Consider the following 17,615-nt stretch of genomic DNA (forward strand, 5'->3'; position numbering starts at 1 on the left):
AGAGAGAGAGAGAGAAGGAGGGAGGGAGGATTTCTTTGTCTCCTTGTTCAGCAATGTTTAGAAATCCAGTAGTGTGTATTTTATTTGTTTGGGCTTTATAAATCTATAATCCAAACCAGGTTTTATTATTCCCTTCAAGGCAGCCACCCATGTAGTCACAGAATGCTCCAGAAACACACGACTAATTATTGTGGTTTCCCCTGCTGAACTCGAAGGGTTTGGCATTGAACCCTAGTCTCTTGGCTGTTGTAATGCCTTTGCAACAAGCGTGAGGGTTTTTTTTTTTCCTCTTCTTTTCTGTTTTTCTTTTTTCTCTTCGAATAGAAGCTGGTCTATTTGAACTAGTCGCTCTCATAGTCCTTTTAGGTAGTGTCGGACAATGAAAGCTCCTCCCTCTTAGCTTTCACGAAAGATTAGAAGTCATAAGTTAGCACACTCTTTCTTTTGATTTCTGTAACTCCTTTTTCTTCTTCTTTTTCTTCCCCGAAGGCAAATGTCCCCACTAGAAATACTTCCCATATAATGCTTTTCTGTTTATATTTCAGGGTTGAAATCCTAATTGACTTAGTAGGACAGTACACTGTCATGTATAGTTTTATCATATGCACCCTTGAGAAAATAATGAGACATTTAGATAGTAAATATTTGATGTTACAGTATTTTCTTCCCCATTATGCTGGCTAGTCTTGAAGTTAAGTAACCGTGAGACTAAAACGTTCCCTCCTGATTACTATATATATTATGCGGAAGAAAAGAGCCCAGCCACCAAATAGAAAGTTAAGATCTAATGATAAAATAGTTAACAGGTATAAAGGAGGGGCCAGTTTTGGGACTTAGTAGTTTGATGGGATTCCCTTTTGACTTGTAAAATAGTCAGGTTGTTGAGAAAATAGAACAAAAAGATCTTTGTGTTTTGCCCCCCTCTGTGAGGGGACAGCATTCACTACTCTAGAACCTTCCGTCTTCTTGGTTGTCCACAGATCATGTTGGCCCATTTATTTTTTCAACAACAGTTTGTATAATCAGTCATTCGCTTTTCCCCAAAACGTCCTTCTCCTTTGTTTAGTTTCTTAAGGACTTAAAGGAGTACTAAAAAAATCTAAAGTAAATAAATACATTTATTTGGGGCCAAAAAATTAATATACTGGTCCTACTGTTTTAACTTTCGCTGTCCTGTTACTAAAGACTGTTTAGAAATTGACTATTTATTCCAAGAAATAAATAGACCAACAATACTCTAAAGTTATCCCATTGGAGAAGATATTCATAGTCAAACATGTATCAAGGTCTTCAGATCCACTTCGCAAATGGCAGTTGTTCCAGTATTTAAAAACAATAATTTATCAACTTTAGCAGCATTTCAACTTAGATATGTGGACTGAAAAGGACAGAGAAGAGGAAAGTGAGGAGAGAAAGATGAAGTTTAAAGCCCCTTTACCTATCAATCACTCTCTGAAGAGGACCTACATCAGCACGCACATGTAAAGCGAAGTGAATTTCTCCATTAGACACACCAGTCTAAGACTATGATGTTTTTATGATAGTGGTTATTGTGATTTCAGTACAAAACATGGGGAATCCTGGAAAATGGCTAGATCTAGAGTGCTCTTACTTAATGGATGGATTTATTGATACCCTTATAACTGGACAGATTGTTGGGAGATGTTGGAAACATGGTATGAGAGCCTCAATGAAGGTGTTAGGTTCCCGGTAGTGTGCCTTTAAGGATGTGTCTGATCCCTGGTTCCTCCTTAGCTCCCTCTTGCTTTCTGTGAGCCATGATGTAAGCAACACTATGTTACTGCACTATGTTGTCTAAGCTCTGTCTCAAAGCAGTAGAAATGCTGACCATGGATTGATAATCCTAATAACAGAAGCTAACACTAGTCCTTCCTCCCTGAGGTATATATCTTAATGCTTTTGTTATAGCGATGAAAGACCAAGACAAAGAACAAGTTGGTGTTTATGAAGATACTTTGTGCTTAAGGGTATTAAAATGTACAGAGGTACTTATGGTACTTACGGCTTTCCCACCTTTTCTCAGCTGTGGCAGACCTTATTCGCAAGGGAATCCTGCTGATGGACCCTCAGAGAGAAGTGGCCCAGCCATGCTGAAACCAAACAGAACAGGTAATACACTAGTTTGGCTTCTGTTGCTCAAAACTCAATTCATTTTCTTTTATATTTTGCTCCTGACCAAAAAGTCAACTTGAATTCCTGACTTTTTTGGGGGGTCATATTCATAAATTTTAACTTTTTAAAGTTTTTAATTGTATATGTGTGGGGTGGGGAATGTTGTTATTTGCATGAGTATGATATCCATGGAGGTCAGCAGATCCCTGTAGCTGAAGTTATGACTGACTGTGAGCCCCCTGATGTAGGTGCTGAGAACTGAATTTCCTCTACAAGAACAGTAAATACTTTGTACCTCTGAGGCATCTCTCCAGGCCCAAGTATGTAAATTTAAAATGACAAACAAGGAAATAAAAAAATTTCTCAACCCACTATCTAAATTTAACTCATAGCGAAGTTTTGATGTAGGACTCCTCCAAACATTTTTGTACTTTGCACACAAATGTACATTATTTTAAAAGTCAGAGGCCCCTTTGTATAATGTACAGAACTGTATATATATGTCTTAATGCCTTGTTCATTAGAGGGGTACTTGTCCTAGCATGTTCTAGTGAGCTCACAACTTAGGCACTAAGATATGACCCTGATTGTACCACTGTTTATGCTATCATAGATTTTTTTTTCCCTTGGGATACTGTAACCTGGATCACCCCGTCTTCTGTTCCCTGTTCATCTGTTATCTACATTTTTGCACCTTAGTTCCTTCATTTGCAAAATGGAAGAATAACAAAAATATCCACCCTATAAGATCACCTAGAGATTAAATAAACCATGTGAGGGAACTGAGAAGAGATGGCTCAGGAGTTATGAGAATAGACTGCCCTTCCAGAGGGACTCGAGTGTGATTCCCAGCATCCATATCAAGTAGCTCAACAACCACATGTGACTCCAACTTCAAAGATCTGATGCTCTCTGTGACCTCTTTAGGCACTGCACACATGGAGTACATAGGGAGACATACATACAGATAAAATAAATAGCAATAAAAATAAATTTTTAAAAAATGAAAAATAAACTATTTGATGCATTTGTTTTCCATTGAACTACGGGGACACTATAAGTAGCTACTGCTTATGACCATTGTCTTAATTATTTTTGTTAATACAGCTCTGTGGGCTTGCTTTTACTCTGCTGAAAGTATACAAGGCAGACAACAAAGTATCTATGAAATATAGAGTTTAAGGTCATGCCACCATCAGAAATAATTATATGTCCTGGTCAATGTTTCTTGGTAGATACAGTCAAGCAAAATCTGTTGACGTAATTTTTTTCTATGCGACTATTGTGTAGCAGTATACAAAAGGCAAGGAGAAGCCGATGGAAAATGACTGGTGTGGTCATCCTGTAGCCTTTTGAAGACTTAGCATGTTCCTCCAAGTCTTCCGGGGCTGACAGAGTGAGCGGGACAGGTCACATACCTTTGAGGACTCTCATAGCACCATGGCCTCCCACTGCAGTGTCTCCCTGTTCTCCACAGATGAGGAACTGCACCTGATCAGTGGAGTTCTCATGCTGCCACCCTTAGTCCCTGATTTTATCCTGGGAGAAAAGAGAACCCTGAGACAATGTTACAAATATCTCATTCTTCCTGGTGACTGCTTAGAGGCATAGTCTTTAGACAACTGGTATTCTTTGGTTGGATTTTTAGCTAACAGTTGACTTCTAACTTTCGGGAGAGATAATGGGGGAGACTAAACAAGTAGGAAGCCTAGGACCTGGGCTGTACTCATAAGATCTGTCTATTCATGGGTGTAAGTCACTTGCTTCTTGCTCTGTAGACCACTCATTCCAAAGTGTGTCAATAGAATTGTTCCCAACCCATCTGCCCATAACTAGTGTTTAGTCAACTGTTTCCTGGCTTAATGCAGTAGAAGGATAGAATTTTAAATCCACCTAGGAATGTAACTCAGTGGTAGAGTTCTTGAGGCCATGTGTGAAGCCCCAGTTTGAACCTCATTACCAGAAAGAGAGAGAGAGGAGAGAGAGGAGAGAGGAGAGAGGGGAGAGAGGGGAGAGAGAGGAGGAGGAGAGAGGAGAGAGGAGAGAGGGAGAGAGAGAAGGGACGAAGGAATTTAAATGTAATGACTGATCTATCGTTGAGAGCCACTGAATGTCATATAAATCATATAGCTGAATTCCTATCTACTCATTAGGGGATGGAGAGATTGCACAGAATATATGAATATGTACTGCTCTCCCAGAAAACTGGAGTTCTGTTCCCAGCAACCATGTTGTGTGGTTTACTAGCTGTCTATAACTCCAATTCCAAGAACTCTAACACCCTCATCTGCTCTCTACAATGTTCTTGGCATAGAGATCCATAAAGCCAGTTTCACTAACTATGTCATCGGATGGTAATGTCTTAGGAGGGCTTACTTCCTTGCGGCCCCTCCCCATCTCTTATAACAGGCCTTTCTCCTTCCACTGCAGATGACACTTGTCAAGTTACCTCCGATTATGAGACAAACAACAACAGTGACAGCAGTGACATTCTGCAGAATGAAGAGGAAGCTGAGTGCCAGAGAGAACCCCAGAGGAAAGCATCGGCTTGTGGCACCTATACTTCCCAGACCATGATCTTCCTGGTAGCCCCATATCACTAAACTCATTCATTTCCATGAGAACTTGCTTCCATTGCAGAGACTGACTTGGGGATAGATCCTGCTGTCTTTAGGTTTATAGCTGCATCCCTCTGGAACCACATGTCTGTAGCCTCCAAGTGTATTAGTACAGCCTTCCTCTCTCTGAGTATCTTGGTTTCTTCATGATGACTTTACTTGGTAGTGAAAAGAGCAAGGTGTGTGTGTGTGTGTGTGTGTGTGTGTGTGTGTGTGTGTGTCTGTCTGTCTGTCTGTGTGTGTATGCCTGTGTCTGCAGGTACACATACAAGTGAGCACACATGGGAATGAAGATCAGAGAACAACCAGTGGTGCTTTTATTCAAGTTCCATCTACTTTATTTTGAGACAGGGTCTCTCACTGGTTTGGAGCTCAATAAGAAGACTGGGCAGCTAGCCACTGAGCCCTAGGACCCAGCTTTGACATTACAAGTGCCCCGTAATCAATCACACTCATTTTAAAAAGTATGTTGTGTAGATCAAACTCAGCTGCTATGCTTGCCTGGCAAGCTCTTCACTGCCTAGCCATCTCCCAGCCCCATGTACTCATCTTTTACATATGAGTACAAACAATGTAATAAAGAACTGAATAAGAAAAAGGAAAAAATTAAACTCATAATATTAAATGGTAATAAAACATTAGAAAGAGGGATTGACTGACAGTTTGATTTTCTTAGGGCATCTTCTGTTTTACCCTTGATGCCCCCTGAATTACAATGGGAACCAGCACTTATTTTCGTTGTGAAGTTAGATAAGATTTTTACTGATTCTAAGAGGTCCTTTGATGGTGACATATCTGGTGTAAAGATACTCACTGGTGCATGTTTGAGTAAGGTTAAGCACAGCTGCCAATTGCAGAGAGTAGCTGACCTGACCATAATCTGCTGCTGCTATTATCATTTTTCTTTCATTATGTTTCTGCTACTCACACTTTAAAGCAGTTTTTCAGATAAAAAAAAAATTAACGGATGTTTTTCTCTACTTTTAAAAACATTTGTGGTAGTAGGAAGATAGGTGTATCCTGACTTAAGACATGGTGTTGTACACATGTCCTTGCATTTACATAGAGCAAGTTATTTAGGGGAGAAGAAGTCACGGGGATGAAATGATATTTCTGAAAGATGTGGCTGCTGTCATTCTCCAGTAATAATGGTGATCTGAATGGCTGAAATATACATGCAGTTAAAGCGGAGGGGCGAAGGTGCCATCCTCCTCATGCACGTCCGTCAAGGGTCCAACATAAGCCAGGTCTTATAGTTCAGACACATTTGCTGAAGTACAGAGAGAAGGAGGATTGGGGATAACAGGATTTTCTGACATTCTTCAGTCTTCATTAGAGAATCTTGCAAGTACGCTATAGTAGTAAAGCTGGGAGGAATGTCTGTGTTAGGCTGGGTTGTACGTGCAAGAGAGACAAGCGTGCATCCAACCCCATAAAAGCCTGTCTGAACTGGCTTCAATGCTGGCTGGCCTCTTTACTCTAGGCTTATTTCTTCCTATTTTTTGTTCGTTTACTGATTTTAAGATGTATAGACTTGGGGCTGGTGAGATGGCTCAGTGGGTAAGAGCACCCGACTGCTCTTCCAGAGGTCCAGAGTTCAAATCCCAGCAACCACATGGTGGCTCACAACCATCCGTAACGAGATCTGGCGCCCTCTTCTGGAGTGTCTGAGGACACCTACAGTGTACTTATATATAATAAATAAAAAAAAAAAAGATGTATAGACTTACTTCAGAGAGATACAGTTGTTTCTTAACTTTAACAAAATGATTTTTTTTAATAGAAAAACTATATGTGGTTCACATATCTTCATCTCCATTACAGGACAAACCAATCCTTGCTCCAGAACCCTTGGTCATGGATAACCTGGACTCAATTATGGATCAGTTGAACACCTGGAATTTTCCAATTTTTGATTTAATGGAAAATATAGGAAGAAAATGTGGCCGTATTCTGAGCCAGGTAAGAAATGCATTCAAGTGGCCGACATGAAACACGAGAGAAAACAGTTTGTTGGTTTGTAAAAAACAAAACAAACAAACAAAAAATCCTACTTTCTCAGTACCCATGGGCAGATATACAGATAGACATGAAATTTTATGGGAGAACACCTGGTAAGTTCTATGGCTGTGTGTTTTCCAAAGAAACTGGAATATCAAATGGATGTTGTAGTCTACATTTAAGATTCTATGTAATTCTTTTTTAATATAATTTTATTTTTTTACTTCTTCACTGTATATCCTGATCACTGACCCCCCTCCTGGTTACTCCCTCCCACAATCCTTCCCCTTTATTCCTTTCCTACTCTGAGCAGGTGGGAATCTCCTGGGTATCCTCCACCCTGGCCCTTCTAATCTCTGTGAGAATAGGTGCATCTTCTCCCACTGAGGCCAGATAAGGCAGCCCAGAGAGAAGAACATATCCCATATATAGGTAACAGCTTTTGGGATAGCCCCTGTTCCAGTTGTTTGGAATGCACATGAAGACCAAGCTGCACATCTGCTATATATGTAGGTCTAAGTCGAGCCATGTATGTTGTTTGGTTGGTGGTCCAAGACAAAGGAAACAGAGGCAAGGATAGATAAGCAAGATGGACAGGTGAATGAAATTCATAGACTTGAGCCAAAGAGGAAATTGGCCTGCTTATGATGGATCCATTGCTATAATTGTATGTGGTGACTTTTTTTTTAAACTTCTGAGAGTCACAGTGCGTAGACCTCATGAAAAATAAGAAACTGAGCAGAAATATGTCTCTCCACTACTAGCATGTGAAACATCAGAGTTGTGTGTGTTTGAAAATCAAACCATCACTGTCTTTTACAGGAAATATAGACTGAGTGTCTGGAGTGCTGGACAAATGTGTTAGTCTTATTTCTGTAAGGGAGACCCTCTCAAGAGTTCCCTTCTGAAGGATTGCTTGGAGGACATGCAAAGGAAACATCGGAACATTAGGAAAACATTTAAATATATTTGTTCAAAAGTTGAAGCCAAATGATGAATTGGTTGTGTAATGAAATAGCTACCTAAATATGAATAATTTAGGCTCACTAATTAAGAGCAACTATTACTTTTGCGGAGGATGCAAGTTTAGCTCCTAGCACCCACGTGAAGATCCATATGCATGTTGGCCACAGTTTCTGGCCTTGCTGAGTTCTTTAAGTCTAGATGTTTCACATGTTTATTTTTAGCAAACATTCATCTTATTTTATTTATGTGTAGTAGTGTTTATCCTGCATGTAAGCCTGTATACCACCTGTATGCCTAGTATCTGTGGTGGCCAGATAGAGCATGAGGTCTCCTGGAACTTGAGTTTCAGATGGTTATAAGATGCCCTGGAGATTCTGGAGCTTGATCCTGGGTCCTCAGCAAGAGTGTCCAGTGTTCTTAACCTCTGAGTCATTCTTCCAGCTTTCAAATTTTAAATTATATTTTTACTCTTTGGTGAACACAGTTGGCCAAGTTCATGATTCTTATTTCATAAGTTTGGAATGACTGTACATGAAGCACTAGGTGTTTGATTTTGATGGCACCTTGATAACAATGTCCTGTTGTAAAATAAGACTCTAGAATAGAGTTCATCATGGGAAGGCTGGGCATAGTGGTGTACACCTTTAATCCCAGTGCTTGAGAGGCAAAGGTAAGGGAATCTTATGTGTGTGAGTTTGAGGCCAGCTTGATCTATATAGTAAGTTCTGGACTACTCAGAGCTATATTGTGAGAACTTGTTTCTTTCTTTCTTTTCTTTTTTAATCTTTGAAATCATTGTTGTGATTTGAAGTTCTAACCATTTTGACTTCCCAGTCATGGTTGAGGGGTTTGAAGCAGTTAAGCCTACAAACTCTAAAACCGACATGTACAGTTTGGCTTCTGGCTCTGCTCCATATCAACTGGGTGATCTACAAGTTGTTCAGCCTCTCTGGGCTCAGCATCCTCTGCTACCAGATATTGGGAATTCATAGTATCAGTCTCAAAAGCTACCCTGAGAAGTATCTGTAATAATTATTAAGTTCCAACTGACTAGGGGAAGGGTCTCATTAGGTGATGTGTGTTACTCTAATTGTTGAAGCAGCATGCTTTCCTAACTCTGTTAGTGTTTATACACAGTATCTCAAATATTGGGTAAATAAAAACATCAAATATAATGGGAAGAACTCTGTACCTATCCTGGACTCAAAGCCATGGCAAGCTTCCTGCCACATCCTCTCCAAGTGCTGGGATTGTCGGTGGCAGATGCCAGGCCTGGCTTAGCACATGTCATGTGCATATTATTTTCTAACATTTAGAAGTCACTCAATTTAGTACCTCAGTGCATTGTTCTTAGTGTTGCTGGGGTTCTTGGCTTCTTGGATGTCTATGGGATTTATGCACAATATTTATCTTGATGATAAATGATGTAGTCCCTATGGTAAGGAACTGCATGGGGTCAGGACATGGAAACCTTCATTGTGTTTCTTGGAAGTATAGCTTCGCTCAGCATATCCATATGGTTGATGGACTCACACTCTCAGCTTTTCCCTCTCTAGCACAGTGAGTGATGTCTTACAATGCCTTGTCTTTCCCTTTTCCAGGTATCATACAGACTGTTTGAAGACATGGGGCTCTTTGAAGCCTTTAAAATCCCGGTTAGGGAGTTTATGAATTACTTTCATGCTTTGGAGATCGGATACAGGGACATTCCTTGTGAGTATAAGTAAGATAATCCAATGCATGCTTGTCAGACTGACCGAGAGCAATGGGAAGTCAAGGCATCAATGGCCGATGCTGTGTGCACTCTATGTGACTCATTGTACTGATGTCTATGACTGTTGTCCTCATCACACAGCACCAGAGACCTGGAGCCTTACACACTTCCTCTAGCCACATTTCTTTACCAAGAATGGTGTCTTCAGATCTCCTTTACATGAGGGTCAGGATTAAATGGGATGATGATTTTTAAAAGGTTAGACTATGTGCTTTGTATATCTCTCATAGTTGTTCAAGGTAAGATTAACTGTTATATTTATTCTCATTAAATAATAACCTGCTTTTATTGAGTGAATTTAAACTTTTTCATGGTATTTGACTAGTTCAACAACTAAAGCAAGAGCAATGGATGTTTTCTTGATGAGCTAAATCAGGCTAGTGTTTACAGGGGCTGGAAGATGGTGGTTTAGTTAATGCTATAAAGAGGAAGAGACATTAAAAAAAAACAGGTAATGGGAAAGCTTTAAAAAATCAGGTAAATAGGAAATCTCAAGATGAGGGCACTGTCAAGGATTCTGGTGTAGATTACTGACAAAATTATAATAATGAAGACATGGTGCAAAGGAGAGGTTAACTCTCCACATACAATCCACTCAATCACCGCATATAGACATGAGGATTACTTATAATAGAGTGTATGAAGCTGAAGAAAATGCCCAAAGACCCAAATACAACAAATGTGGAATCCATATGTGCTTGAAAGGAATAAATACATAGATGAAAAAGCAATCCTATCAATCTACTATTTTGAATACATCTTAGGAATGTGTTCTTTGTGTTGGCTTCGATAACTCATACACTATTACTGGACATGTGTCATTTAAAATGTGTTTTCTCTTTTAAGTCTGCTTTTAGGCGTATTGAACTTCAAAAGCTCATGTCATTTGTCGTTATGAAGACTTGAAAGACTGGGCGTGTCACGTAGTTGGTAGAAAATTTGCCTAGCAAATAAGAACTGAGGGGTTCAATGCCCAGAGCAATGTAAACAGTGTATATGTCTGTAATTTCAGCACTCAGGATGCCTGGGAAGGGGGTCAGAAGTTCAAGGTCATCCTGGGCAGATAATGAGTTTAAAACAAGCTTGAATGATGTATAGAGAGACCCCGTCTTAAAAGCAGAAACAAACCAAAACAGCAAAAAAAAAATTAAAGCTAAAATTTAAAAACACTTATATTTGGACACAAATAATTGGCAAGTATCTCGGAAGACATGAACATGCTGGCTTCGAGAGCTTAATGGTTTAAAATAGTCCCACTGAATAACCACACGAAAGTGCATTAGCACATAGTGTGGCAGGAATGGAGAAGGGAGAATGCAGGCTGACACTGAGAAGTGCTGAGAATTACAGGAAAGCATGGGTGAGGTAGACCAATCAGCTCGGGAAGAGGTGCTTTACTGATGCGAGGTCCTTTGGGAAAGGCTGGCCGCTGAGGTCATGGAAGTTGGAAGAGAAAGATGAAAAGGGGGTTGATGGTGGGGGCAGGGGGAGGATCTGGCAATAAGCCTAGCTTCCTTTAATGTGACTTTCCCAGGGCTCAGCCTGGTCAGGTGCCAGCAAGTGACATAAATGTTAGTGATCTCACAAGGGTTAAGGAGTTACATAAATAAACGTCTTCAGAAAGGAAGCCACAGGAAAACTAAAGGACAATTACATCCAGGCAGGATTTCCAAATTATTGTTTTATTTCCAAAGGTATTTTTTATTTTCAATTGGCTGGTCTTATTGAATTTACCTGGAAGCCACACTGTGTACAAATACTGTGATGTGTGGTCATGCCACTTTGCTATGGCCTAGAATATTGTGTTCTCTGTAGTGTTTCATGAGGCCGTGGGGAAGACTGGGCTAGTATTCAAGTATAAATAGAAACTCCCCAAATTCAAAGTTTCTTACTTTATGTTTTGATTTCCCATTTTTTGATGAGTGACTTATTTATTTTTGTAAGACCCAGACACTGGCTTTTCCATTTTGGATATCAACATGCACAATAAGTGCCGAGATGTGGTTTCTTGTCACTGTAGAAATGATGTGGAATTTCCCAAAGTCCCTGTCCTAGAAAATCTGGCATGCCATTCCTGAAGTGTTGAAGTGTAAGGATGGAATCTGTATCCAGTAGATGGCAGTCTTTGTCCTTGGACCTCAGAGTTCACAAGCTGATGTGTGCTTGCTCCTTCCCATCATTACAGATCATAACAGAATCCATGCCACCGATGTTTTACATGCTGTGTGGTATCTCACAACGCAGCCGATTCCTGGCCTCCCAAGTGTGATTGGTGATCACGGCTCAGCAAGCGACTCCGGTGTGTATGAACTATGCCCGTGCTTTTTACCAAAGCCAGGAACGCCAATTGTGTGTTGTATTTGTGGTTTGCATGTTGTATCTTCAAATCAGGTAATCCCAGCTTCACAGTTTTAAAGAATGCCTTTCACTTTCACGTCCTCTCCTCAGATTCTGACAGTGGATTTACACACGGACACATGGGATATGTGTTTTCAAAAATGTATCATGTGCCAGATGACAAATATGGATGCCTGTCTGGGAATATTCCAGCCCTAGAGTTGATGGCTCTGTACGTTGCTGCAGCCATGCATGACTACGATCACCCAGGGAGGACAAATGCTTTCCTGGTTGCCACTAGTGCCCCTCAGGTAAAGGCTTAGATTTTCGTGAGGAGATAATAATTTAGGTTCTACATTTTATGGAATAACATTAATTTCACAAATATGATGTATAGACACCAAACTATACTTAGTCATCAGAATTTTTAGAGGCCTTGTTAATTTCTAAAGATGTCATGGTTTGTGCCAAGACAGTCATGGTAGATATTTAATCTCATTATGTACAAAGGTCTTTTCTCAGTTGCCTTCGTAGAGGAGAATCACCACAAATGACTAACAGTGAATATCCCCATCAAAGCAAAGATATCTTACATCCTCTTCTGAAAAAAAACTAGAAAGCCATGTTTTCCTTCATCTGTTAAGAGTATGAGGAGACTTTTTGCATGTAAAACTTATTCTTTCAAAATATTTTCATGGCATGCATATTCATTGGAAGGAATTTATCATCCATTTATCTCATACATTAGGGTGAATTTTTTTTTTACCTAAACAAGGTTTTCCTATACAAAAAATTTCTTAAAGAAAATAATTATATATATAATATACAGAAATATATAATAAACATATAATATAAAACATCTTATAATTATGTTTTATATGTATAATATAAAACTTACATACAATATAAATATAAGATATAGAAATAAAATTTGCAAAAAAAGTTTAAAGGGGAGAAACTTATATGCTGGAAAATAAAAGTGCATCAATGGTTAAGATAATACGATTGTCCATAGCCCACATAAAAATGTTTAATTTAAAGCCTTCCATAGTCTTTTGTGATTCCTTTTTAAGTTAAAAAGTTGGGCCCTCCTGTCCTGCCTCTTTTCCCCGCTAGGCGGTGCTATACAACGACCGTTCTGTTCTGGAGAACCATCACGCGGCTGCAGCCTGGAATCTCTTCATGTCCCGGCCAGAGTATAACTTCTTAGTTAACCTGGACCACGTGGAGTTCAAGCACTTCCGCTTCCTAGTCATCGAAGCAATTTTGGCTACTGACCTGAAGAAACACTTTGACTTTGTAGCCAAATTTAACGCCAAGGTAACCAGGTCTCTATCTGTGTTCATTTTGTGGCTTCATTAAAAGGTGTCTGAGAATCAAAATATTGATCAAAACCCGATTTCCATGAGATTTCTATGGGAAAGAAATGGTTGAAATATTTATCCTCCTGCTGGCAGAGAGCCATCGCTCTGAGGCTAGATGCCCAAGAAGTTGAGGTCTTGACTGTCTGTGTTAGGCTTCGTTCTATAAACTACCAGCTCTCACTGCTCTTTGTTTGATGTATTCTTTCCACAGTGTATAAGGTGAGTTATCCAACAGTGGTAGGGATGAAAGAAATCGTGAGGTAAAATGTCATATGCCTCAAACATAAAAGCCAAAGTATTCATTCAAGAAAGTTTCTTACTTGGTCCTGGGGAGAAGCGTCAGACAGGAGAATGTTTGCTTTGTCAGCATGAAGACCTAAGTTTGACCCCGCAAACCCACATTTAAAAAATAAAAATAAAAAACTGAGCACAGTAGTACTCATGTATATTATATGTTATATGAGTGCCTCGGCTCTGAGGAGATAGACACAGAGGCTCTCAGAGTCTCACCAGACAGTAGCCTAATCAGAGATAGCTTGTCTCAAAAAGCAAGGGAGTGGCTCCTGAGGAAGCCTCTGGCCTACATACAGGCACATGCACACACATGCACACATGCACACATATGCACACATGCACACATATGCACACACATGCACACATGCACACATATGCACACATGCACACATATGCACACACATGCACACATATGCACACATATAGACACACAAAGACACATACACACATATAGGCATACATATATGCACACACATGTATACACACATGCACACTAACACACATGATCAAGTATATTTTTAGATACACATACAAAACAAGACTTTTAAGCAAGATTTCTTATAAGTTCAGTAAGTAATAATTTCGAATGAGTTGCATTACTTTTCTTTTTAATGCAAACTGATGATATTAGATCTAGTATCCAAAATTCTCATGTTTGATGGTTTGATTCCCACACAGTAAGAAAATAATGAAATTCTGTTGTCCTTTCTCATGTTTAACTGGGACGTGGAAACAGAAAATGTTGTTTCTGTGCCTCAAACAGGTGAACGATGATGTTGGGATAGATTGGACCAATGAAAACGACCGTCTCCTGGTGTGTCAGATGTGTATAAAGCTGGCGGACATCAACGGGCCTGCTAAATGCAAAGAGCTCCACCTGCGGTGGACAGAGGGCATCGCCAGTGAGTTTTATGAGCAGGTAACTTGCAGAGCTGCATTATCTGTCACAAGCTGTGTCCTTGCTGTGTACAAGTTCAACAAAGCTTCTCTCAAGCCATGCCACATAACCAATCCACATTCTATGTACACTTGCCCCAGAGAAACACAGGACAGTTTCAGCAGGAATTTAAAAATGATATGTGTGAAAATGAACTAAACTATTGAGCATTGAGGTAGAACTATCTGAAGGCATTTTGCAGAACAGTGCTAGTATAACAGAGTGATTTAATGATATGTTATCAATGCCTGTTGAATGCTGAGCTTCTACAGGTTCATTTATTGCAGTAAATGCATCTTCAGATGTTCAGACATGTATAAGGAAACATGCCAATGACTGCTTTTTCTTAGTAGAGCAAAATAACAGCAGTGCATGACAAAGGTGCCGGTGTGGGTGTGCATTCACACATGTGTAGATGTATGCTCACAAACACACAGACTCTTTATTTGACTCGAGAACATAAGCACTAACAGACCCTTTGCAAAGCCACTTCATGCTGGTAAGCACGGATGACCAGCCCCATGGAAGCCTACATTGTCCTAATTATATTTATAGTCTGAACCACGTTCCTAAGAAAAACATGGAAGTAAATGGGTACGGATAACAGAGAGGTATTAGTGACATAGGGAATGTGAAAAGTGAAGATGTTTACCTGGGGATAAATATAGATGACATAGGACTGTGAGCAGATGTTAAAAAGCACACATACAACTTTAAAAATAGGCTTGCCAGAACATTGCTATGGAGGTTGGGCAGGGAAATCCTCTCAAGTACTTAACACAGAGCTGATCGATAAGAAATGCTCAATTCTTCTCGAGTGATCTAAAGACCACAGGTGTTAGCTGACGTGGTGGTCCAAGCTTAGAATCCCAGCAAGGGAGGCTGAGACGGGAACTGCTGAGGCTGGAGGATGAGGTCAGATCTCAGAAGAAAGGGGCCAGGGGGTCCCTAACAAGTCTGCCCAAGTTACTGAAGACAGAGTTCAGGCCAATAGCAGAAAATAAAACTTGTTAGTGTTCAAGGTGCCCCACCAGAATGGTGCACTTTATAATCAATGGTACTTACACGGGGGGGGGGGGGTTAGAGTAAACTTTTAAGGTTTATGTAGTCAACATTCATATGCAAAATAAAACATTTATGCCTTTAAAAATAGTATATTACCTATTTTAGTAATGATTTTATTTATTAATACTAAAATGTTAAAATGTAGAAAAATATAAAAGAATGAGAAAATTCACAAACCCTGGCTTATAATTTTATAAATCCTCTTAAATTTTGTAGGTAACCTTTTATTTATTTCCTGTTACTTTTATTCTCATAAATATTTGGCAGTTAAAGACAAAAATTTCTACAAAAAGTTAAAACCATATAATTACTGGAAGATATTATGTCAAACAAAATCTAGACTAATATAGCAACTTGAATTGAGCAAGAAAATGGTTTATGCTTTCTACAGTTGAGACAAAAGGCAAACACCTCAGGGATGTGGCTCAGCCGGTGGCCTGCTTATCTAGTGTACAGGAAGGCTTCCGTTCAAACCATAGCACTGGTGAAGTTGTGATGCACATCTGTAGTCTCACTACATGTACACGTGAACGTGAACCAAAAATTCAAGACTGCACAGTCAACAAAACCAAGGAGCAAAGTCTTGCTCTGGGCGTCTTAGCCATCAGGGCAGTGCCTCTGACCAGTGATGTCGAGGGGCTTGTATGTGACTGTCTGGATTACAGCATACCCACATGTCAGATGCCAGGAGAATGCTGACTTGCCTCACATTATGCTCCTCTGTCACTTACCTTTGTGAATCTCTCTATTTCTAGGGCGATGAAGAAGCCAGCCTCGGTTTGCCCATAAGTCCCTTTATGGACCGCTCTGCCCCGCAGCTGGCCAATCTTCAGGAATCCTTTATCTCACACATCGTGGGTCCTCTCTGCCACTCCTATGACTCTGCGGGTCTCATGCCAGGAAAATGGGTAGATGACAATGATGATTCCGGAGACACCGATGACCCGGAAGAAGAGGAGGAAGAGGCTGAAACACCACACGAGGAAGAAGCCTGTGAAAGCAGTATAGCTCCCCGTAAGCTTTGAAACCAATCTGATGAGATTTTGCAGGGCTGGTTTCCTGCCATAGAGTTAGAGAGATGTTACATAAGCTTCTCACAAATCACGTCCTTTATGTCCAGCTGTCCTTTGGCAGCTTAGGCACTGCAAAGCTACCTTCTCTGGTATCATGATGGAGACAGCAGGAGATGGGATTTATGACATCCAGATATCATGTATACAGATGCTTCCACCATGAAATAGAGTGGACAACTAGCTTCAGAATTCCTTAATGATGTAGAATCTGGGTTACCATATGGACCAATCGTTGGCGTTTTTTCGTGGCCATTGGGGAGGATAAGACATAAGAAGAATTTAGTGTTTTACTCAACAACTGCTCACTGCACACATCCTCAGTGCCTGGGCTTTCTTCCTGGTAGACATGTGGGGAAGGAAGGAAGTCCATCCTTGTCCTTTTCAGTGTACATTCTAGTGGAGCAGCAGATACACAGCAAGACAAAGCAGGACCTCCATAATATTCTAGGTAGTGATGGATACCATGGATTTATTTTATTTGGAGATTGGTTCTTTGTTGGTTTGTCTTATTTTTGAGGAGATATAAAATATTGCAGAGATTTTTAAAATAACTTACCAAGGGGGAAAGAGAAACTTAGTCTGTTTAAAAGACCCATAAAGAACGAGGGGGTGTTCCATTGTAGTCTATGTGGAAATTGATTTTGAGACAATGAGAAGACAGCAGTTTCAAGATTCTGCAGTGGATGTTGGGGAGTGGGGGTGCCTGAAGCAGAGGATAAGGAGAGTAGTCATGGGAGAAGCCACACAGAGCCTGTTGGTAGGGTGGGAGATAGAGCTCTGTAGGTCACAGTGGGAACTTGGCCTTTTCCACTGAGATAAGAAGCAGAGGTGTTGTGAGCAGAAGTTCATGACTCAACTCACAGTCTAGCTATGTTGTGTGGGGGAAGGTTTGGGTGGGTTGGGGTAGAGATGGGGGCATTGCTTTGACTGTCGGACTTATCTGAACGATTGATGACTATGACTTCTTTAGGGTAGTGTCAGAGGTGTGGCAATGAAAGTCTGTCTGTCTGTCTGTCACAGTTTCATTCCTGTAGCTGTAGCAGATACACTGAC

The 17,615-nt window shown here is 40.2% G+C and overlaps 1 protein-coding gene across 1 annotated transcript in view; it reads left to right on the forward strand.

Moving 5' to 3' along the window:
• Positions 1 to 17,615, forward strand: part of Pde3a (phosphodiesterase 3A) — a 247,770-nt gene that overhangs the window by 215,715 nt on the left and 14,440 nt on the right. Inside the window, exons 7-15 of the mRNA XM_021165315.2 lie at positions 2,045 to 2,130; positions 4,564 to 4,718; positions 6,576 to 6,713; positions 9,320 to 9,431; positions 11,678 to 11,791; positions 11,941 to 12,140; positions 12,946 to 13,149; positions 14,251 to 14,406; positions 16,245 to 16,503. Of these exons, the coding sequence (XP_021020974.1) occupies positions 2,045 to 2,130; positions 4,564 to 4,718; positions 6,576 to 6,713; positions 9,320 to 9,431; positions 11,678 to 11,791; positions 11,941 to 12,140; positions 12,946 to 13,149; positions 14,251 to 14,406; positions 16,245 to 16,503 (1,424 nt within the window). The remainder of the gene's footprint in view (positions 1 to 2,044; positions 2,131 to 4,563; positions 4,719 to 6,575; positions 6,714 to 9,319; positions 9,432 to 11,677; positions 11,792 to 11,940; positions 12,141 to 12,945; positions 13,150 to 14,250; positions 14,407 to 16,244; positions 16,504 to 17,615) is intronic.

Source organism: Mus caroli, chromosome 6 (assembly GCF_900094665.2).
Source record: "Mus caroli chromosome 6, CAROLI_EIJ_v1.1, whole genome shotgun sequence".
Lineage (NCBI taxonomy): Eukaryota > Metazoa > Chordata > Mammalia > Rodentia > Muridae > Mus > Mus caroli.